Below are 22,466 nucleotides of genomic sequence, written 5' to 3'. Positions count from 1 at the left end.
AATGGCAGCTACCATGTCTCTTAGCGCTATTACACGGAGACCCCAGAGACCCCACTGACCCTCCAGCCACCAGGACTGAATACAGTTGGTCTTGGGAGGGAACAGGAAACAGACCGTTATTTCGTGCCAAAGAGGTACCCAACCTAAACCAAAGTACGGCTAGAAAGGCTGACATCACCAAACGCACCCCAAAGAGCCATCCAGGAGCCCGGGGCGGCGAGAGGGACCATGGCAGGGCCCACTGCTGGGTTCTCCTCAGAAGCCAGCTCTCCAGGAAAGCCACTGCCCTCAGAAAAGCCTCCTGGGTGTTCTTGGCTTTATAGACAGGCCCTGCAGTCTGTAGTCTTAGCACACTTTTCTGTACCTCCTGATTCTAACAATTCCTGAGGCAAATCCTGAAGCTCCAAGAGAGGAGGCAGTGGGTCTGGGCGGGGGGTCCTAAGAATCTTAATTGACTTGTTTAAAAATGACATTACACATATCATAACTCTTAAGTGTACAGCTTGATATATGTGGAAATTTACATACAGGTGAATCTTAAATCCAGGTACCTATGTATTTCTATGTATATATGTAGTGTATACACACACACACACGGGTATATACACATACACACCACAAATCTTGGGTGTCCAGCTGGATGAATTTTTGCAAACATATACACCACGTAAGGACCATCCAGATCAGACAGAACATACCTCTAGCTCTGCAGAAGGCTCCCTGACAGCCCTGCCCAGTCAACCCCCTCTCCCCAACAATAAGCCCTGGTTTGACTTGAAGCACACAGACTCGTACTGCCTGTTCTAGAGCTTCATACCCATGGACCACACGACATGCACGCTTCTCGTGTCTGGCCTGTCACCGGTCACCATATCTGAGAGGTATCCGAGTTGCCGCACGCAGTGGCAAGAATCCACTCCTTTCCTCCATTTTGCTATGTAGTGCTCCATTCTGTGCACAGTCCACAACCTACACGCCTAGAATCTTAACTTGTAACAAGCAGCCCAGGTGATGCTGAGGCCTAGAGCCCTTCTTCCCCATTCTGTCCTGGCTGTGGCTGGAGATGAATGAGCTGGCAGGAGAACGGACTACGGAGATGTCACGGGGAGCCCCACTGTGACTGGCTGGCGGCTTCCGGGCCACCAGGGGCACGGACGCCGCTGCCAGCAGCTTCAGACATACAACCACGAGCCTCTCAGCTGCACTCTTGAGCTGGAAAAGCCACATGCTCCCATCATTCCCCAGCGGGGACTTTTCCAGGGCCTCCACAGGATGACTCTGTGGGTGGTGAGGGCCACTGTGGGGGCAGCCGAGGTGTCTCTATTATTCGGCTGGGATTTTTCTACTACCCCCTCACTGGGTGGCCGACTTTCTGTGGTATCCTTTTCTCAACCCAGGAGTCTCTAAGTAATCTCAGTCTCTCGGGCCCTCTGTGACTTAGGTCACTGAACCCGACAGGCGACAGGTGCACTTGTGAAATGGCTGCTGGTAATAGTGAAAACCCGGAAAGCACCTCGATGACCGTGGGCAGGTTGAAGAGCTCAGGGCTCAGCAAGACGCAGCTCTGGAGCCACACTAGGTGGGGGCACGTGAACAGGCTGCATGAAGATCTGAGATACGGCAGGAAGTCGGAAAACAGAAAACAAATGGCAAAATGCTATGTGTCCACTGGACCGTGAGGGAGAGGCTCTGTGGAACTTTTGCTTTCTATATTCTCATGCTGTTTGGTTTTTGGTGCTGTTGTTTCAGAATAAGGACGTTTCCTTCCTATGACTGGAAAATAAAAATGAGAGCCAAAGTCACGTGTCCTCCTCCCCCTACCCCCAAATCGAAGTGCTGTAAAAGGTGGTGATGTCTGCCCCTTCTGCAGGGCTTATAAAAGCTCTCTGGTGAGTTCTTCCTAAAGACAGTGGCGTCTGCCTGCGTTTCTCATAGCACGGCCCCCTTTTCAGTCCTAATTCAAGAAAAGCCATGTGATCCAGAAACTCCAGCATTTTCTACCATCCCAACTACTGTGGCTAGCTGGGCTTAGGCCGGATTACCCGAGAACAGACATTTGGGGGAACGCTGGATTTAACGATGAAAGCAGCTCCAGTGGACGCCTCCATCTGCCAGACCCCAGGCTCCGTTCTGCACATCTGCTGTCACACTTAATCCTCAGACCACTCTATTCCCCAGATATGAGTATCCTCTCCACTTCACAGAAGCAGAAACCGCAGCGGGGAGCGGAGAGTCCACCCCTGGAGCCCACGCAAGGCCAACGTGGCAGAGCCGGGCCTGGGACCTGGTGGGTCGCAGTCCAGAGCCTGCACCCCCGAGCCGGGTCTTCCCCGCTCGGAGTTTTCAGAAACCGCACACAATTCATATCCAGGGTAACAAAAGCTGTTAACAAGGGAAACCACTTAGGGAGAGTGAGTCAAATCATATATATGTGTCAACTCATATTCGTCGGGAAGGGTGAGCAGAGACTCCTGGAACGGCAGCACCACCTAGTGGCCGCTTCCCAGAGCCACCATGCACAGCCAGGCCTGGGCCTCTCCCTGCCTCCTCTTGAGGGGGAATGCCACCACCTCTACCTCCTTCCACCCACCAGAAACTTTTTCTAAACCCGTCTTGGGGACCTAGAGCCTGCCTTTGACACAGACATTCAGTCACTTGTCTTCTCGTCCCTGCTTCTGGCAGGCAGGGCCTGCTGTAGTTGTCTTAGAGTAATAAAGCTAGAGGTCAAGCACGCAGGGAGAGAAGCTAAACCCGGTTTCTTGCCCTCCGACCTGCTGACATTTTGGGCTAGATAATCCTTTACTGTGCTGTTTGATGTTTAGCACCCCTGGGCTCTACCCACCAGATGCCAGCAACACCCCACCCCCCGCCCACGACCACAACCGATAATGTCCGCGGGCACTGACAAATGCCCTCCAGGGGCACAATCACCCCCAGCTGTGGACCCTGAACTAACTCGGCTGGGCCACAGCCCCTTCTGGATTCTGGCCTTGCTAGAGCTGTCACCATGGGCTGCCGACTGGAACTCCCTGGGCACTAAGTGAGGGCACGGCCCTCACAGGGTGGTTGTTTCAGATGTAGAGCCCGGGCTTAGTGAGGGCAGAGAAGCAGCTCCGAGCCGCACCCTTGCACCCTAGGCAGGCAAGTCAGCTGCCAGAGCCCACACCTTGCACACTCCTGGGCCATTCTTCCTCACCTTGCTGCTTCTAGCCCTTATTCTGTTGGCTGATGATTCAGCGACCCCAACAAGTTATAAAGAAAAAAATGGGAACATCCCAGAATCACTGAGCAGAGGGGAGCCCTCTCAGCCCTTCACGGTACCACACCACGCAGGGATAAACTTGGTGTTATGGACCGAACTGCATGATACCACCACTCACACCAGGAAGCCCTAACCCCCACTGTGACTACAATATACACAGATGCTTTAAGGAGGTAATTAAGGTTAAACAAGGTCCTAGGGTGGGCCCCTGATCAAAAAAAACTGGTGTCCTTCTAAGAAGACACCAGAACTCTCTCTCCACGTGCGTGCATGCACACACACAAAAACTAAGGCCACACCAGAAGCAACAAGAAGACGGTCATCTACAAACCAGGACGAAAGGCCTCACCAGAAACTACCCCTAATGGCGCCTTGTTCTTGGACTTCGAACCTCCGGAACTATGAGAAAACAGATCTCTGTGCTCTCAACCCCCAATCCAGGGCCTTCTATTACAGCAGCCCAAGCACACAAAGACACAATGTTAAGCACAGACACGCAAAAGCAACACGAAAACCACGCCAAGCTACGTGCTACCAAAGCTCAGTGGTGAGGAGGCAAGTGTCAAGGATTGTCCTTACAAAGTGAGGTCTCGTGACTGATATTCTCAAAGAGGATGTTCAAGGTCTGCAGCAGCTGAACGCACACGTAGCGGCCTGACTTCTGCCGCAGGATGTTCAAGAAGAAAACAAACATGTTCTTCTCCAGGAAGAAGCTGGGGAGAGAATGGAAAAGCATCAGTGGTTTGCTTCTACACGTGCAAATACAAATCATCCGGTGGCTATGTGCACAGCACACGGGTGTGGACAGCCCCCGACCCCCAAAGGCATCTGCAGAACAGCTGGATCACCCCGCCTGCAAGGCCCCGGCTTCCCCGCGGACGCCGTCCTCCACCACAGCAAAATGTGGCCTCTTGTGCTCTCTCCCCAGAATGTGAGCACAGTGCTGATCCTGGGAAGCAGAATGGGGAAGATCTTAACGCACTGTGATTACATAGTAATCTACCTGTGCTGAGAAACCCACCAGGCAGCTTTTCCCATCTAATACTCTCTATCCTTAGTTTTCCTTACTAGGCCTCTTTCCTTTGCTTTGGTATCTTTGCGTGTTAAACAGCACCACCTGGAATTCCCTACAAAGGGGCAAGACAATGCTAGTAAAAGTTTCCAAATCTGGGGGGAAAGAACTGGAAGGGATTGAAGGGGCTGATGGGGGAGGGGGGCTACCCAGCCCCCAGGTCAGCTTCTGCCTTTCTTGTTCTAGACAGGACATCTGTCTACATGCAGCCTGGGAATGTGGACTTTTGGGGGTACACGCTGGCTCTTTTAGTCTTACAATGGAGACAGGACCCCCTGATGCCTTTCTTGAAAGGCAGAAAATGGTGTTTCTCGTTATGTGTTCTCTGTATGCAAGCTAAGACCAGGTAGTAACCGCTCCTCTGGGTGACTCAGAACAGGTCCCTGCAGTCACAAGTGTCTGTCACTTGGTTCTGGGGGTCTCTCTCCCCTCGGCTGTCAGCTCCATGGTGGCAGGATCATGGGCCTGGCTCTTGCTCAGTGCTGCATAACTTCTGTTTGAATTCATGAAAAGGTAAACGAATAAGCAAACCAGAAAAACAAAATCAAACCTTTTCCAATTCTGATTCTGGGAGCCTGTCTGCCTACAAATGCCATGCACGTTGGTCCCCAGAATCTCTCTATCATTTGGCCTATTTTGTCTTCCTTTGCTTCAGGTTGAAGTCATCAGTGACTCCCAAGCATCCCCCAACAAGCTCGCAGCAGCACCATGACCAACTCGGGAACTTGTTAAAATGTCTGTACCTAGACCTGGCCCAGGGACAGATTCTGCAGGTCTAGCATGAAATCCAGGAGCCTGGATTTTTAAAACTCCCTAGGGGAGGGAAGGGTTCCTTAGAAAAATGGCTAATTCTAGATCTGGGGCAGGGAAAATACAAGAGGAGCCTGCAGCATCTTAGAGGACAGGGAAGTAAGGAAGTGCTCAAAAAAACCAGAAGGACGGGGTGTGTCAAGGGACACGGGCCCCAAACCTGAAAGAGCCCTCAGTGCCCAAAGCTGGACCTGGAGCAACACAAAAAATAACACGGTATTGGATCCAAAGTCTACTTTAATCCAATAATGCAGTATTGCGTTTTAATTAGTATTAATAACACAGCATTTAGTAACAGTACTGGACACAGTATACTTTAATCCAAAGTATATAATAAACATCCACGAGCCCATAGTGATATAAATAAATCACTGAATAAATAAACGGGAAGAAGAGACAAGTCTTCCGTGCAGAAGAATTTCAAATAATGTATGTAGAAACTCACCCCCCACTTCCAGAAGGTGGAGCTAAATTCCCACGTCCCCAGGTGGGCTAAATGGAGCAACTCTCTTTCAAAGAACAGTGTAGGAAAAGGGGAGAAGAATAGCTTTATGGTAGAAAAACCTGGCCGACACAACCTTAAGCAAGCGATCAGATTAACCTCACCAGAGAGCAGGTGGATATTGTGACGGCTGATATTGTGGGATGAGAAGCGCACTGTGGTCTTCTTCCCCATAACCCCCAGGCTAATCATGAGAAAGACATCACAGAAACCCAGACAGGGGTAGAGGGCATTCTACAGGACCCTTGGCCAGTACCTCTCAAAGCCATCAAGGTCAGGAAAACAAGACTGAAAATTTGTCACAGCTCAGAGGAGGCTGGGTCGACATGACAACTAAATGCACTGTGGGAGCCTGGGCTGTGTTCCTAGAGCAGCAAGGGGATCTTCATGGAAAAACTGGCAAAATCCAAATCAAGTCTGGAGTTTACTTAACACTAACGTACTAGGGTTAGCTTCTGTTTCCACAAATGCACCCCAGTCAGATAAGATATTAACAGTGGGGGAGACAGGGTGAGGGGTGTTTGGGAACTTTCTGTACCATCCTTGCGACTTTTCTATAAATCTAAAATTATTCTGAAAGATTAAAAATAAATTCTCCTGGGGAGCCATTTAGGAATCGCTGGGGCTCTAAGGGCTCAGCAGTTTTTCTGAGACAACAGATGGGCTCAGAAAGTCTACTCTAGTCAAGGGGGACACGGTTTCTAACCTTTAACCCAAAGGTCATTCACATTTCCAAAACAGACACCAACCAACCGATCGATTCCCTGTGCATCCTCAAAGGATGCCAGCCCCATTTGCAGACAACACCTCCCCTTTACTCACGTTTTCCTTTGGGGAAAAGGCCAGTGTCACAGGTTTGCATTTTCCACAAATAGCTTTATCTTAGGTAACCCTACTGATAAAAACAGAGAGCTATCTGGAAAATCAGAATATCTAAGAAGAAGCCAGGCTGGAAACAGAACACCTTTATTTGTTTTAAATGGGTTTTTTAAGTGGCCTCCATACTTAGAGTTGAGAATATTTCATATAAAAATAAAATCTGTGTTTGGTGGCTGTCATAAGCCAGATCCCTCTGCACTCAGACTCGGAGACAGGCCTACTGGGGAAGCTGCCCACAGCTTCCAGTCTTTGCTTTCTAACCGTCCAGGAGGGACATCTTTACAAATGATCATGTGCTAACAGTTCTTGAGTGCCTACTCTGTACCAGGCGCTGGGCAGGAACTTTCTCTCTAAAGATGAGGAGGGGCTCCTGGGCAGCTCACTCGGCTGGGCATCCGACTCTTGATTCCCGCTCAGGTCATGATCTCAAGGTCATGAGATGGAGCCCTGCACTGGGGCTCCGTGCTGGCTGTGGAGCCTGCTTAAGACTCTCTCTGCCCCTCCCCCCTTAAAAAAATGAGGAAACTGAGGCTGTCCATGAATGAGGAGAAGCCCCTTCGCCGCTTACCAGCTGTGCGACCGTGAGCATAAATGGCGATGCTCATGACAGGAGGGCCTCCACCCCGGGGCAGCTGGGAGACTTAGATTATCTCATCGAGAGCTCAGCACTGCGCCTACCCAGCAGTAAACACAACAAAGATGAGCTCTTCGTGTCTCCCCAGGGCAAGGTCCCTTCAGTTCACTTAGAAGCTAACTTCCCAGGACATTTTCTCCTTCCTTCGGGGAGATTGTCGGACACTATTTGGAAAATTGTCTATCATGTTTCCAGATTTTTCGAGAGACATTCATTTCCCTGATGTTCCCACTGTCAGCTTACGTTTCTCCAGTGTTTCAAGGACATTTTATATAGATAGAGATACAGATTGAGATCTGCACAAGACCCAAATGGGTGTCAAATCCTGACGTCATCAGGAATGACTCATGGCATACATTCAGAATAATATTCAAAGGAAGGAGAGTCCAAAAACAAAAAACATTGGGAAACCCTTACTCAAATACAGAGCTGTCATTCTGATCTCCCCAAATCAGGATCTCAGTGATGGAACGGATGGTCTCCACTAGCAGGTTCCGGTTCTGTTCTGTGACTGTGGTGTTTTTGGACAAGACGTGGTATAGATACCTGACAGGAAAGAAAATGACGGGTTACCAACTGAAATATATGCCAGGTTCAATGACCACTAGTGACATTCTGGGGATAATCTGGCTGTGCTTTTTCAGATGTGGTTAGCTCAACTCCCATTCGGAGAAGCAACTCACCACCCAAGAAAAATGGCAGGCAATGCTGTGAAGTGTTAACCGGAAACATGCCAACCCAAACAGATGCAAGAGAATCATCGAGCTCTTGAAAACGGCCGTCCTCAAACTCCCGTGTGCACAAGAATCACCTGGAAAGCCGGATAAAGTGGGGCTACTGGAGCCCAGCTGGAGACTCAGAAGCAGCGGGACTCACGGGCCTTTTCAACCCCCGGGTGATCCTGATGCTGCTGAAGCAAATGGAAGCACATGGCCCAGGCCGAGCATCTAGCATAAAAACCCTCAGCCAGGCTGATGCAGAGCTTTAGAAGAAGAGCCCCAGATTAGGGAGGGGAGATCCCAAAGCCAGTCCCTGGGGCAAATATCACGTACAATCAAGACTATCCTTGGGGGGTGCCTGGGTGGCTCAGTTGGTTAAGCGTCCAACTCTTGATTTCAGCTCAGGTCATGATCTCAGGGTTGTGGGATCGAACCCCGAGTTGGGGTTCCCTGCTCAAAGATGGAAAATGGCCCTCTCCCTCTGCTCCTCCCCCGCTTGCATGCTCGCTCTCTGTCTCACTCTCTCTCTCTTACATAAAATCTTTAAAAACAAAAAACAAAGAAACATGGGTACCTGGGTGGTGCAGTCGGTTAAGCATCTGACTCTTGGTTTCAGCTCAGGTCATGATCTCAGGATTCTGAGATTGAGCCCCGTGCCTGACTCTGCGCTCAGCGTGGGGTCTGCTTAAGACTCTCTTTCCCTCTCCCTCTGCCCCCCACCCCGTGCATGCACCCTCTCTCTCTCAAGTAAATAAGTAAATCATAAAAAAAAAAAATGGAATGCCCATCAGAACTCACAGCTCAAATGAAGTGGGTGGCTTGTAGTTCAAGGCACTGACCTCATTTGCTGGGTACCCACTGTAGGGGGGTGTCTGGGAGGCTATGGCCCTGAGCTTCACCCACCCAAGTGTTCCTGGAAGGCCTCTGCTGCCCCAGACCTGTGCCTGCCGCTGGAGTAGAGGCAGGTAGACCCACTCCCATCCTCAGGCCTCTACCAGTGGTCAGGGCAACCGGAAGAATCACTGAGGCCAGTCCTGGGCGATGTGAGGACTAGCGCCTGGCCAGATGCCCTGGGAGTGCCACCTGCACAGCTTTAAGAGCATTGTTGCAAAGGGCAAGACTTCACTCTTTTCTATGGCTGAGTCATGTTCCATTGTATATATATATACCACATCTTCTTTACCCTTTCATCTAGCGACGGGCAGCTGAGCTCTTTTCCATAATTTGCCCATTGTTGATAATGCTGCTATAAACATCGGGGTGCATGTATCCCTTCCAAGAAGACTTGAAGATGCTGACACCCCTGCCTCCTGGCTCCCAAAGGCACTCCCTCCTCTCCCTCAGGGTTGTCCCTCAATTTTTTTTTTTAATTTTTTTATTGTTATGTTAATCCCCATACATTACATCATTAGTTTTAGATATAGTGTTCCATGATTCATTGTTTGTGCATAACACCCAGTGCTCCATGCAGAACGTGCCCTCCTCAATACCCATCACCAGGCTAACCCATCCTCCCAACCCCCTCCCCTCTAGAACCCTCAGTTTGTTTTTCAGAGTCCATTGTCTCTCATGGTTCTTCTCCCCCTCCGATTTCCCCCCCCTTCATTCTTCCCCTCCTGCTACATTCTTCTTCTTCTTTTTTTCTTTCTTAACATATATTGCATTATTTGTTTCAGAGGTACAGATCTGAGATTCAACAGTCTTGCACAATTCACAGCGCTTACCAGAACACATACCCTCCCCAGTGTCCAACACCCAGTCACCCCATCCCTCCCACCCCACCCCCCACTCCAGCAACCCTCAGTTTGTTTCCTGAGATTAAGAATTCCTCATATCAGTGAGGTCATATGATACATGTCTTTCTCTGTTTGACTTATTTCGCTCAGCATAATACCCTCCAGTTCCATCCACGTCGTTGCAAATGGCAAGATCTCATTCCTTTTGATGGCTGCATAATATTCCATTGTATATATATACCACATCTTCTTTATCCATTCATCTGTTGATGGACATCTTGGCTCTTTCCACAGTTTGGCTATTGTGGACATTGCTGCTATAAACATCGGGGTGCACGTAGCCTTTCGGGTCCCTACTTTTGTATCTTTGGGGTAAATACCCAGTAGTGCAATTGCTGGATCATATGGTAGCTCTATTTTCAACTTTTTGAGGAACCTCCATACTGTTTTCCAGAGTGGCTGCACCAGCTTGCATTCCCACCAACAGTGTAGGAGGGTTCCCCTTTCTCCGCATCCCCGCCAACATCTGTCATTTCCTGACTTGTTAATTTTAGCCATTCTGACTGGTGTGAGGTGGTATCTCATTGAGGTTTTGATTTGGATTTCCCTGATGCCGAGCGATATTGAACACTTTTTCATGTGTCTGTTGGCCATTTGGATGTCTTCTTTGGAAAAATGTCTGTTCATGTCTTCTGCCCATTTCTTGATTGGATTCTTTGTTCTTTTGGTGTTGAGTTTGATGAGTTCTTTATAGATTTTGGATACTAGCCCTTTATCTGATATGTCATTTGCAAATATCTTCTCCCATTCTGTCAGTTGTCTTTTGGTTTTGTTGACTGTTTCCTTTGCTTTGCAAAAGCTTTTTATCTTGATGAAGTCCCAATAGTTCATTTTTGCCCTTGCTTCCCTTGCCTTTGGTCTCAATTTTTTTTTTAAGATTTTATTTCTAAGTAATTTCTACACCCAACGTGGGGTTCAAACACACAACCCTGAGATCAAGAATCTCACTACCACTGCGCCAGCCAAAAGCCCCCTCCCTTCGAGTTAGTATTTTTGTATCTGATGTGGATGGAGCTAGAGAATGTAACACAAAGCGAAATAAGTCAGTCAGAGAAAGACAAATACCATATGATCTCACTCCTATGTGGAATTTAAGAGACAAAACAAACATGGGGGAAAAAAGAGAGGCAAACCAAGAAACACTCTTAACTATAGAGAACACACGGATGGTTACCAGAAGGGGGGATGGGTGAAATAGGTGACGGGGATTAAGGAGTGCACTTGTGATGAGCACGATCACTAAATTCTACACCTGAAACTAATTACACTGTCGACTAAGTGGAATTTAAATAAAAACTTAAAACAAAATTAAAATAAATAAAAAGACAGCATCTCCAGGGCCCAGACTGACTTAAGCTGTCATGGTTTGGGAAGAAAAGGGGGACACCAAGAGGAACTGACTCAAGAAGAGTCACCTTCTGACTTCTTTTATGGCTACCTTCAGTTTGGAGGTGGGGCTGGTGAGAGCAAGACAGGGGGATAGGATCCTACCATCGAAAATCCCCCAAAATGGGTAGGTTATAAAGAGGTAGAACCTTGCAGACGGAACAGTAAGGCCTAATCTGCTTTAGGGGGCTGGGTTTTATTTAATATTGTTGCTGTCTGTTATATTTTAAAGACCGTACAGTGAGTCACTTAATCACTGAATCAAAGATTGCATGCAACTTCTAACACACAGTAACTAGAACAGCTCTCCAAATACAGAAATCTCCACCACCTGCGCCCCAAATCTACCAGCAGGGCTGCACGTGCGCGTGGAGGCCAGTTTCCCCCTGTGCGAAGGGGACTCCACAGCACTGAAGCACCCTGGATGAAATGCAGGAGGACCCACTCGTGAATCTCTGCCTCCACCTCCCCTCCTATGCATTTTTCCCCAAGAAGCTCAAAGAGTGGAGTTTTCCAAATTGTGCTTCAAGGGCCCCCTACATCAGAATCCCCCTTCGGTTGCAGATTCTAGCTCCCCACCCCAGATGCACCCACCGAAGCTGACTCAAGTGTGCATTCTGAACCAGCTCCCACTAAGGTTTCGGCGTTGCTGCATCACTCACCCCATGGCCACCAGTGACACTCGGCATGTGGCCCACAGTATGCCCCCTACCCTGCTGGGACGGGCTTCATGGGCAGCATCGGGGGGAAGGGCAGATCCTCCCCACTCTGGCGTTTCCCTCTGCGGAGATCATCCACAGCATCCCACTAACACACTCCTGGCCCAATGGGAGAGGCAGTGGCTTTTATGGCTCCGAAGACGCCCAAGAGGGACAGGACGGTTTAAAATCTTTAGGACCAGCCCTGACTTCTAACTCCTGGCATCTCTTGGTGAAGCCTTCTGTGTTGAGAAGCGGAGCTGGTGTGCTGTTAAGGATATGCAGTTGAATGAACAGGCACCAGGCACCCACATGGGGGCAGCAAGTAGCTTCCCTGAGTACGGGCGCTCCCACCTTGGGGAAGTGAAACCCACGGGGTCGTTTTGATCGAAGGTGTAGTTTCATCACACCCATGCAAAGGAAGTAGAGTCACAAGATTTATTCCTTACAGATCCCAGGAGCTGGGGGCCCGGGGTCATGCAATGAGTCAGAGGATGGGCAGTTCTCCATCACGGGAGATGGTACGGGAGCAGGACACAGACAGCAGGGTAGCAAGCACCTGTTACTGTGAAGTTTCTGTTTTACCTTGCAGTTTGGCTTAGCATACATCTGGAACTGATTTTTCTGTGTATGGTGTAAGATATTGGCTAAAATTAATTTTTTCCATATGGAAATCTAGTTGACTCAGCGTCATTTACTGAAAAGGTCCTGAGTTCTCTCTCCAATGCACTCTAATGTCACCCCTGTCATTTATCAGATGACTGCACTTGTGGGAACTCTTTCTGAATGCTCTAGTTCCACGGATCTATTCGTTTACCTTTGTGCTGATACCACGGTGTCTGATTATTGCTGCTTTACGATAAATCCTGCTATGTGATAATGGAAGTCCTCCAACTTTTTTCCCTTTGTTTTTTCATTATTGTATTGGATATTCTTGGCCCTTTACATTTCCATATAAATTTTAAAATCCCCTTCTCAACTTCCACAAAACTACTTGCTAAGATTTCCTTTAAGATTGCCCTAAATCTCGGGGCACCTGCATGGCTCAGTCGTTAAGCGTCTGTCAAATAAATAAATAAATAAAAAATCTTAAAAAAAAAGATTGCCCTAAATCTCTAGCTAAATATAGAGGGAACTGACATCTTTACAATAAGGTAACATCATGACATTTACATTTCTCTCATTGTTGGCTGGATAGGGTCTGGCACATCTTTTGCTAGATTTATTTGTAGGTAACTGATGTTTTTTGATGCTGTTGTAAAATGGTAGTGCCTGAAATACTCATTTTCTAAATGTCTGCTGTTGGTAGATGCAAATACCCACTACATCTCAACCTCCAAATTTCTATGATGATTGTACCTGTACCTTGCTCATCTTTTCACACCCCACTATACCCTAGCACACTGTTTTAGGTAATGGGAAAGAAAGGAAGGAAGGAAGGAAGGAAGGAAGGAAGGAAGGAAGGAAGGAAGGAAGGAAGGAAGGAAGGAAGGAAGAAGAGGCCCTCAACACATGTTTGCTTAAATGTACGGGGGCGGAGGGGGATAGCTGAATGGATTAAGGTTTAATATTTTAATGCTGCACCTAATTCCTGAGCTTTGGAAGATCAAGTAATTCAACTATCTAGAGATATCAATATAGCTTAATAACTTTCTGATTTTGAGCGTAACACTCATTTTAGGAAGGTTGAATGCTTCAACAACAAAAGAGACCTGTCAATTACGCCACTGCCCAGAGATGAGCACTGCTGGAATGTGATCTGTTTCCTTGGGTCTTTTCCTTTGCTGTGGATATTCAGGTAGTTGAGCTCCTGCTGCAGATCCATTTCCCTGCTCATCTTTCCTCCCCCTTCTTAGGGTAATAAAAGCATTTTTGTTATTGACAACCATTTGCAAGCATCTGTAATGGCTACACAGTTGACAGGACAAGCACAGCAGTTACTCTTCTGCTGGACATTAGGATTCCTCATTGTTTAGATGATCAACAATGTTACCGTGGCTGTCTTGGTGTGCAAGGCTCTGTCCCTATCTCAGATAAGTTTCCAAGGGCAGAAGGACAGAGTTTTCTCTTACAATGATCACTGGTACAATGAAAACATTTTCTCTCTAACTCTGTGTGTGCACATTTTTATCATCATCATCAAAACAGCTGCAGCTAGGCTCTTTTGCGAGGCCCTCTTCTGAGTGCTTCAGATGTATTCACTCATTAAACCCTTAAAATAAGCGGGGTTGATGCTCCAGGGAGCTGAGGCTCTGGGAGGCTAGGATCTGCCCAGAGTCCTCATGCAGGGGACCCAGGCAGTCTGACTCCAGACCCCTTGCTTATAACCATGATAGGATAGAAAATGTAAACAACGAAGTAAACACTATTATTAGCCAAGCATTTACATGAAGTTATAAATGAATGCCTAGCATGCAAGGAAACCAAGCAGATAAACAATAAACCAAAAAGGCATGAAAATACATATCCGATCTTAAAGTCAGTATTTATAACTGACCCTTACTCTATTTCTTCAGAAAACAGCCAACATCATCATATCTCCAGCACAAGTTCTGTAGAATGTAGAATCTCAATATCAGACCCTGCAAAGGCGTGTGCTCTACGTTGAGCGATAAGCTGAAGAGTCTGAACTGTTTGGATAGAAAACCATAGCCTGTTGCCAGCACACAACGAACACACCAGAGGCTCCTCGCCAAGGACGATGAACTGTAAACGAATTCTGCCTCCACAGACCCTGCTCTCTCCAGAATCACTTATTTCACAGGTTAAACCATTACAGTCAATAATCATTATGTCCACTTCAGGGACACACACTAAGTTCATACAAGTTTTATGACCTGTATCATAATATGCCTCTTAGGATGCTCCTACTGGAAAATCCTGAAACTTAAGCTAAAGTGTGAGGAAGGATAAGTGGAGTGGCAGAGGCCTAAGGAGACCAGAAGTCCACTCCCCACAAAGCACACATCCCCAAATAACAATGTCTGGGGGACAGAGGGACACGGAGCCTTTGTCTGTTCGGTCTGCTCAGCACCAGGGCAGAGACTACCCAGAGCATTCCCTCTGTGCCTTGGGAACCACACGTGGTCAATGCCCGGCCCTCTGGCCTACAGGACAAGGAGAGGCTCCACATGGGGTGCAATGAGACCAGAGGACTGGGGACAAGTGTGATAGGTGGTGCTTCTTCCGATGAATCACCCCAGAAAGATGTCAAACTGGGCCAGCCAGTGAGACTGGGTCTGAGATTTGGGATGCTGACAACCACACAGGGGTGTAGGCAGGGCTTGCAGCCCTACACACAAAGTCACAGCTCCAGCATGGACGCGGGGACCAAACTGGCCAGAGCAGGCCATTGTTAAGAAAAGCCTGGCCAGAACTCGCCTCTTTCGTTCACCTGTGACAAATACTCGCTGATCACTCATTGTGTGCCAGGCCCTGTGCCAGCATCTGACAATTCCCAGGTGAACAAGCCACCCGGGTCTCTGTCCTTGTGAAGCTTATGCTCAAATTGGGAGAGAATTGGGCATTTGGATGGGCAGGAAGAGGAGAGCTCAAGTGGAGAGAGCAAAGATGCAGACAGGCGGGCGTGTGAGGTGTGTGTCACAGAGTGAGACAGGAGGCTCATCAAGGTGAAGCGGCACAAGAAACACCCCTGGATTAGGGGAGGCGGCCACCGTCACTTCCCAGAAGGCCGCAGCGGTCCAACTGGATGCCTACCTCCTGCTGGGCCCTCCCCCAACCTACCCTGCAAATTTTGGCTGGACCACGGTACTCCAGTTAAAAAAAAAAAAAAAAAAAAACCTTCAAGGGCTGCCCATTGTTCTCAGCCTGATGTCCAAATTCCTTAATGTGATTTAAGGAGAGTTCTTTGTGACCTCTTCTGCCTCATCGATCTGCTCTGGGGTCCTACACTTCCCCCTGCCCCCATATGCAAGCCGTTGCTGAATGACCTGAGCCCCCCCCTCTCTCTCTCTCCTCCAGGCCTCTCAATCACTGTTTCCTCTGCCTACAGCATCCCCGCGTCCACCCTCCCCCCTATAGTCTGGCACACCTCTCATCTTTTAGACCTCCCTTTAAATGGGTGTCTGCCTACCAAGGATGCTCCTGACTCCCTAGCCTGCATTAGAAGGCCCTCACCTGTGCTCCAAAACTAGAAGGATGGCAACAGAGTCTAGAGCACTCTGAAGGCCTGGATGGAAGAACTTGGACTTGACGTAATGGGTGCCTTGGGCTCATTATAAGTGATACGGTGAATATGATATCCTTAAAAAAAAAAAAAAAAAATTAGTCTGGCAATACTATACCCTTAAAAATAATCGGTGCTGGGGTGCCTGGGTGGCTCAGTCGTTAAGCGTCTGCCTTCGGCTCAGGTCATGATCCCAGGGTCCTGGGATCGAGCCCCGCGTCGGGCTCCCTGCTCCACCGGAAGCCTGCTTTTCCCTCCCCCACTCCCCCTGCTTGTGTTCCCTCTCTCGCTGTCTCTCTCTCTCTCAAAAAAATAAAATCTTTAAAAAAAAAAAAAATCAGTGCTACCTTAGGCAAAAGTTGACTAAACCGGGAACAGGTGAACATCTGCCTGCTAGATACACATTCCCCTTCTCTTTGGGTAAGAACCCCAGATTTTCCCAGGGGAAACCACCCCTTTCTCTCATTCTCTGTCCACTAGCTTGGGAGGAGCTGATGCTGCCCCAGTTCTGGGCAAGGGCCAATTAGAGCACCCCATACCCCTGGCCACAGTGACTAGCTCAGGGTCAGGCATGAGACCCCAGGTTGGTCCAATTATACTCACTTCTGGACAATATTTAGAGAAAAAGCTCTTTTTCCCACGGATTGCTAGAATGATACGATGTAAGCCTAGAGCCTGCTGAGAATGACACCAACAACACAGAAGAAAGCTGAGACAAGAACTGGAAAGAGACAGATGCTGACAGCTTTGTCTGAACACCTGGACTTGGCCATGGCTTAGCTAGGACAGACTGCTCAGGGACAGGAGCCAATCAGTTCTGTTTGGGGCATAAGGCAATTCCAGCTGGGTTTCGGTCACTCACAACCAAGAATCTTGACCCACACATAAAGGTAATCAGAATTAAGGCGACAGCACAACACAACACCAAAACAGTTCTACCAATCTGTGGACTTGCGCTTCCTGCTAAAGGTGACCTTTCAGAGGCAATCACACAACTCCATCTCAGTAAAGGTTCTGCTTGCTGGTGGGCATTTGTTAGTCAGTGTCACGGCCTTGCTACTAGTCTGGGCAATAAACCACCCGTGACGTGTAGCCAATAACCTCTTACTATCTCAGTCTGCTTCGACTGAATCTCTAACTCGATTCAGCACACAAGGACCACAGGCACACGGTTTCCCATTACTTAGCAAAGTCGAACCCTGTCTAACAGAAAGATTCCTTGCCAGTTTGAAAGCTGAGAATGTTAGAAGAATAATGTGGTTCAAAAGCAATACCCGCTCTCTGTACTATCTTCTCGATTTTTCTTTAAATCTCAAACTGTTCTTCAAAATAAAGTCTATTTTTAAAACGGGGAGGGTTCCTAGGTGCTTTGCATGTCCAAAAAAACCTTTTAAAAAAAAAATCTAAATTCTTTATCTTAATCTTTCCTCTCCACCCACTGCCCTAGGTCAAGCTAAGAGTATATTAGGGTGACCAAGACTTTCCCAGTTTTAGCACTGAAAGTCCCATGTCCTGGGAAATCCCTCAGTCCCAGGCACACCGGGATGGTTGGTCACCCTTCGTGTCAGATGAAGCCCAAGCCCCGTTCTACCTCCAGCCTTATTTCCTACAACCACCAGCACCACATTGATACTCCACAAACCCCAGGGTCCCCCTCCCACATCCTGCGGCCCCACATGATGGCTCTGTCCTTGAAGACTCTGCTCTGGTGTTGCCTCCCCCAGAAAGCTTCCAAGGGTTCCTACAGAACCCTGACTACAGAGCTCCCAGCACTTGTCCTGCTGTACAGTCACTGGCTTTATGGCTGTCTCCCCCACCAGCCTGTGAACTCCCTCAGGGAATGAGCTGTTCTGTACCTAAGGCCCAAGATGCTTACTATCAGAGCCAAATGAAGAACATCACAAGCACTGGGGTGAGCACTAGCTGTTTATGACACTCTTTTCCAAGTCATTTTGGGATCTTCTAAGCCCCACAGCAGTCTGCAAATCGCCAGGTTCCTCAGATTGTAATATGGATTAAGCTGATCTGCCTGATCCAGGACAGGCAGCTCAGGTTTCCAAAAGCACCCAATGGCCTTTTAACCTAAACAATGAACCTGGGCAGTTCCCAGATACTTCAAAGGAATCTGAGAGCCTTTACCATTCCCTGGCTGGCTGGCAGGTAAAGATGCCCCATCGGGCAGAGAGACTCAACCAAGTTGAAAGTCTGCCCAAACTGACTTAGGAAGCAGCTTCCTTCAGAAAGACAGTGCAGTGGTGTGAGCACTGAAGTCAGATCCAGGCTTTTTGACCGTTTCAGTTGTTGTCACCTTGTGGCAAGTGACTTAACCTCTTTGAACCTTAGTTGCCACTTCTATAAAATGGAAAACAGTAACAGTTCCTATAACTCACAGACTTGTGAGGACTAAAGGAAATAACACACAGGAAGTCCTCAGTAAGTACCTGGCACCAAAAAAAAAAAAAAAAAAAAAATGCATTCAATAATTATTAAAGTACTTTACAAGGGCTGGAGGCAGGCAGAGCTAGGTGAAAGCCTGCAGGTGCCTGGATGCTGGCCGGAGGCCCAACCTCCTTTAGATAACCATCCTCCCCTTCTCAGCCACATCCACCCACTCTCTAAATTCCTAAAATCCTTCTGCCTCTCCCTTTCCAGTCCAGCTGCCGTCCCATTTAAGATTCCTGACTTCCCTACACACCCCCATCCTGTCCTGTGCCTCTCTCCTCCCTATGTCCTCTCATCACTTCCCTAAAACCATTCCTTATGACATACTGATCCCTCCTGCCCCCCCAACTCTTTGAGACTCACAAACATTTATGAAACGCCTGTTTCGTGCTAGAAAAGACATAGCTGAGAAGCACAGCACCCCGACCCCTGGCCAAATGAGAAGCCCCAGCTGATTTCCCTCCCATCAATCCTTTCCCTGGGCCCCTGTCTTCCTTCTACTGCTCCCTGCCTCCCCCCTCTAACCTTCTTCCTTCCCATTAGTAATCTTCAGAGCTCCCTCTGGAAACCAGCCTATTTCTTACCACCAAAGGATTGCCTACTCCCAACCCAAATGCCCCCCCACTAGATTTTCCTCCCTGAAGTCATTCCCTCCACAAAAATCTCTATTTTCCATCGCCTCACCCCCCCCAAAATCCTAGGTTTGTCTGCATGCTCTGCACCTGTCCCCAATTCACCCATTTTTTCCCCACTCTTTCGGCAGCCACTGAGCTCCTACTGTGTGCCAGGCACAGCGCTAGATGCTGCAAATACAGCTGTGAGCAGAACAAGCAGTCTCTGCTCTCCTGGAAGTACCAGTTTAGGAGCAGACAGAAAAGGAGTAAAAAACAGGGTAAAGGCAGATAGTGAAGACAGGCATTGAACGAAAGCAAGAGAAAGATCAGAAGGAAAGGAACTGAAGTGGGGAAGCACTTTAGGTAGGGTGGTCTGGGAAGGCCTTACCTAGCTGATAAACACAGCTACAACTATTAGCCACCTACAGTGTAAGAGACACTAGATCAATCTCTTTCCATGCGTGATATTATTGAATCCTTGAACAGTGTACACCATCCCCATTTGCAGATGGGGAACCAGAGGCTCAAGGAAGTGAAGTAATTTGGCCAAGGTCACACAGCCATTAAGCGGTAGAATCAGGATTTGAATGCAGGTCTGACTGCAAGGCCGTTCTGTGCACTCCTGCTTCCCAGGACCATGTTGGCCACCTGTCCTCCCCCAGAGCTCTACTTCTGATATTCCCCTCCTTAGACTCCCCCAAGGGGAAAAAAAATTTAAACGATTGTCCTTTATTGAGCACTTGTACATGCTTCCAGTTTTACGAGCATTCCCTTACCCAACCCTCAAAACAACCATAGGGAGTAGGTGCTGTCACTATAACCACTTTACAACTGAGGAAACTGAGGCCTAAATTCACACACTTAGATTCGAACCCCGATCTGACTCCCAGGTCCAGATCTCTGGCCCCTAAGCTGTCCAGCCTAAGAAGTACCACCCTCAGAAGCTTGGTGCCCACCGCTGCCCCCGGGAAGAACGAAGTCTGCATCCGTAAACTGAAATCTATGCCCTTACTTTACAAATGGGGATACTGAGATTCTGAGAAGCTAAGCCACTTGCCCAAGGTCACACAGCGAGGAGCGACGGTGTCAGGGTTCGAACCCAGGCGCCCTGACCCCAGAGCCCTCGCTCTTAACCATCGTACAGCCTCTCCCGGGGGTCTCTCTCCGCCCTCCACCTCGCTCTCACACCTCGCAGCGCCCCCAGCCCGGGGCTATGCGCCCCCAACCCCACGTCCAGCCCCGCGGCCTGGGCCCCTCAGCCCCCAACACACTCACTTGAGGTGGTCCAAGGAGTGGATGTTGCGGGAAGACTTGCCATGGCCCCCGCCCACCCAGCTCCGCGAGCGGCCAAACATGTTGGCGGCCCCGACCCGTTGCCCGCCTCACGGTCTCATGCCCGAGCGGCCGAGCGGCCGGGCGCCCGCAGCGGCAGCACAAGCGGAGGAGGCAACGGCGGAGGTGGTAGAGGGACCGCCAACCACCTTCCTCCCCGGCCCACAGCTCCGCACTGACATTCAGCCGGAACCGGCCGTTCGACCGCCGCGCTTTACGGCCGCCGCCACGAGGAACGCTGGGAAGTGCAGTTCGCTCGCGAGGCCCCCGCCGACAGGACTCTGGGAACGAACTACAAGGCCCGGCGTGCATCGGGCAACTGCGGGCCTGCGGCCTTGGAGAAGAGGCGGAGCGAGAGGAGGGGGAGAGCCCGCAGTATCGGAGGGTGGGCGGGAATGGGAAGCCTGTGCGCGCAGCCCTGAGGAGGGAATCGGTGAAGATGGGTGCTTAAAAGTAACCGCAATGTTTACAATCTTTAGCTTGTATGATAAGAATAAGAATAGTTATTGCATGGCGTATCCTATGTGCCACCGTCCTGAGCGCTTTACATATACTGATATTTTAAGGCTAACCACCAACCTAGGAGCTGGGTACTATCATCCATCCCCATGCTACCTATGGCGAAACTGAATCACAGAGGGGTTGACTTACCCAAGGTCATGCAGCTAGTCCGTGCGTGGTTCAAACCCTGGCACCCTCATTTTATGCCCCAGTAAGATAATCTGTACCAAATCGGCAATGGTCTTGACTGTCCTTACTGCTTTTTTTCTTTTTCCACTTAAACTTAAGAAATAGATTTTGAAAGGCCTTCAGGCAACAATGTACCAAAACTGAACCTCCTCTGCTTTCAGAGGGTTTCTCTAGTCTTCACCCAAAATTCAAGCAATTCCCAAAACTACCACATTGAAGAAAAAGAAGAAGAAAAGAAACATCCAACTCCCCACATAAGCCAAGAAAATGTATCTAAATTTCTGTCCTGGAGTAGGAGTTAAGCTCCCTGGAGGCAAGACTGCCCTATTCACCATTCATTCATTCCTTTCTACACCGCAGTTATCTAAGGCCTACTGTGTCCCATTAACTGTGCTCAGAGTTGGGCTGAGGGCCCATGTTCTCCCCACTGCCTAGCACAAAGTTTGGCACATCATAAGGTCTCAACAAATATTGGCAGAGTGAATGAGTGATGGAATGAAGGTGTATTTCACTTCAGCAGTTGGAGGTTTAACGGTTTGCTCTGTAATTCATCTAAAGGGGCAAAGAGACAGTAATGGAGAAAAACGGGCAGGTCTAATCTCCAAACACACACAGACCTAGCATCTTTCCAGGCCCTCCCTTTTCTCTGGGCCTAGATTTCCTCATCTGTACAAAGGGGTAGCACACTACACAGCCACGTCTAGCTGCAATTAAGCGATGTATGTAAAACACCCAGCTCAGTGTGACCTGAGATTTAAAGGTCTGTGCTGGCACCTGGCTGGCTCAGTCAGCAGAGCATGCGACACTTGATGTTGGGGTTGTGAATTCAAGCCCCACTTTGGGTGTAGAGATTACTTAAAAATCAAATCTTTAAAAAATAGTAAAGGTCTGTTGAACTGCTCCGGAAGGCGCTTTGGGCAAGATCAGTCTCCTGAAAGATATACAAGGGTGCTCATGAGAAGGGGAATCAAGGAAGGCGAGACTCACTTTTCTATGTACTTCTTGGTTGTTTCAATGTTTAACCACGTCCTGTTTTCAAACATCGTTTACAAAGCAAAACAAGAAGCAACCCCACTGCTGCAGGTCTGACCTGCCTGGGAATCTCTTTATTCAAGTGTCCCTGAACCCTATCATGCACATCCTCGCAATGGGCGGACCTTCCGGCAGCCAGAATTTGGAGAGATGAAGGAGACACTGATTAATCTTCCCCACCACGGAAAACTGCCACTTTGGAAAGTCCGAGATTTTCACTGATAAATTCACCGCCCCCCTACCCTGCCTCCTTTTGACAGGTAAACTGAGTCGTGACGCCATATCCAAGTCCAAGGGGGTCTGGGGTCTGCTGAGGAAGCTCGAGGGTTTCCTTCAGCTGTCTTAACCTTTTGGATACGTCTAGTTTTGAACTGTGTTCTGTCTCTACCCCACCCCCCCCCCCCCCCGCCCC

The 22,466-nt window shown here is 48.8% G+C and overlaps 1 protein-coding gene across 8 annotated transcripts in view; it reads right to left on the bottom strand.

Annotated features, from left to right (window-relative positions):
* CLEC16A (C-type lectin domain containing 16A) overlaps positions 1–20,544 on the bottom strand; it is a 202,541-nt gene extending 181,997 nt beyond the window's left edge. For all 8 annotated transcript variants that reach the window (XM_032392262.1, XM_032392260.1, XM_032392264.1 and 5 more), the window contains exons 1-3: positions 20,276–20,544; positions 7,577–7,705; positions 3,842–3,975 (exon numbers count right to left, since the gene is read on the bottom strand). In XM_032392262.1, the coding sequence (XP_032248153.1) occupies positions 3,842–3,975; positions 7,577–7,705; positions 20,276–20,355 (343 nt within the window). In that variant the 5' untranslated portion in view covers positions 20,356–20,544. The remainder of the gene's footprint in view (positions 1–3,841; positions 3,976–7,576; positions 7,706–20,275) is intronic.
* Positions 20,545–22,466: the final 1,922 nt, after the last annotated feature.

This window comes from Phoca vitulina, unplaced genomic scaffold (genome assembly GCF_004348235.1).
Source record: "Phoca vitulina isolate PV1807 unplaced genomic scaffold, GSC_HSeal_1.0 scaffold66, whole genome shotgun sequence".
NCBI lineage: Eukaryota > Metazoa > Chordata > Mammalia > Carnivora > Phocidae > Phoca > Phoca vitulina.
This window is presented reverse-complemented; position numbering and strand designations above follow the sequence as displayed.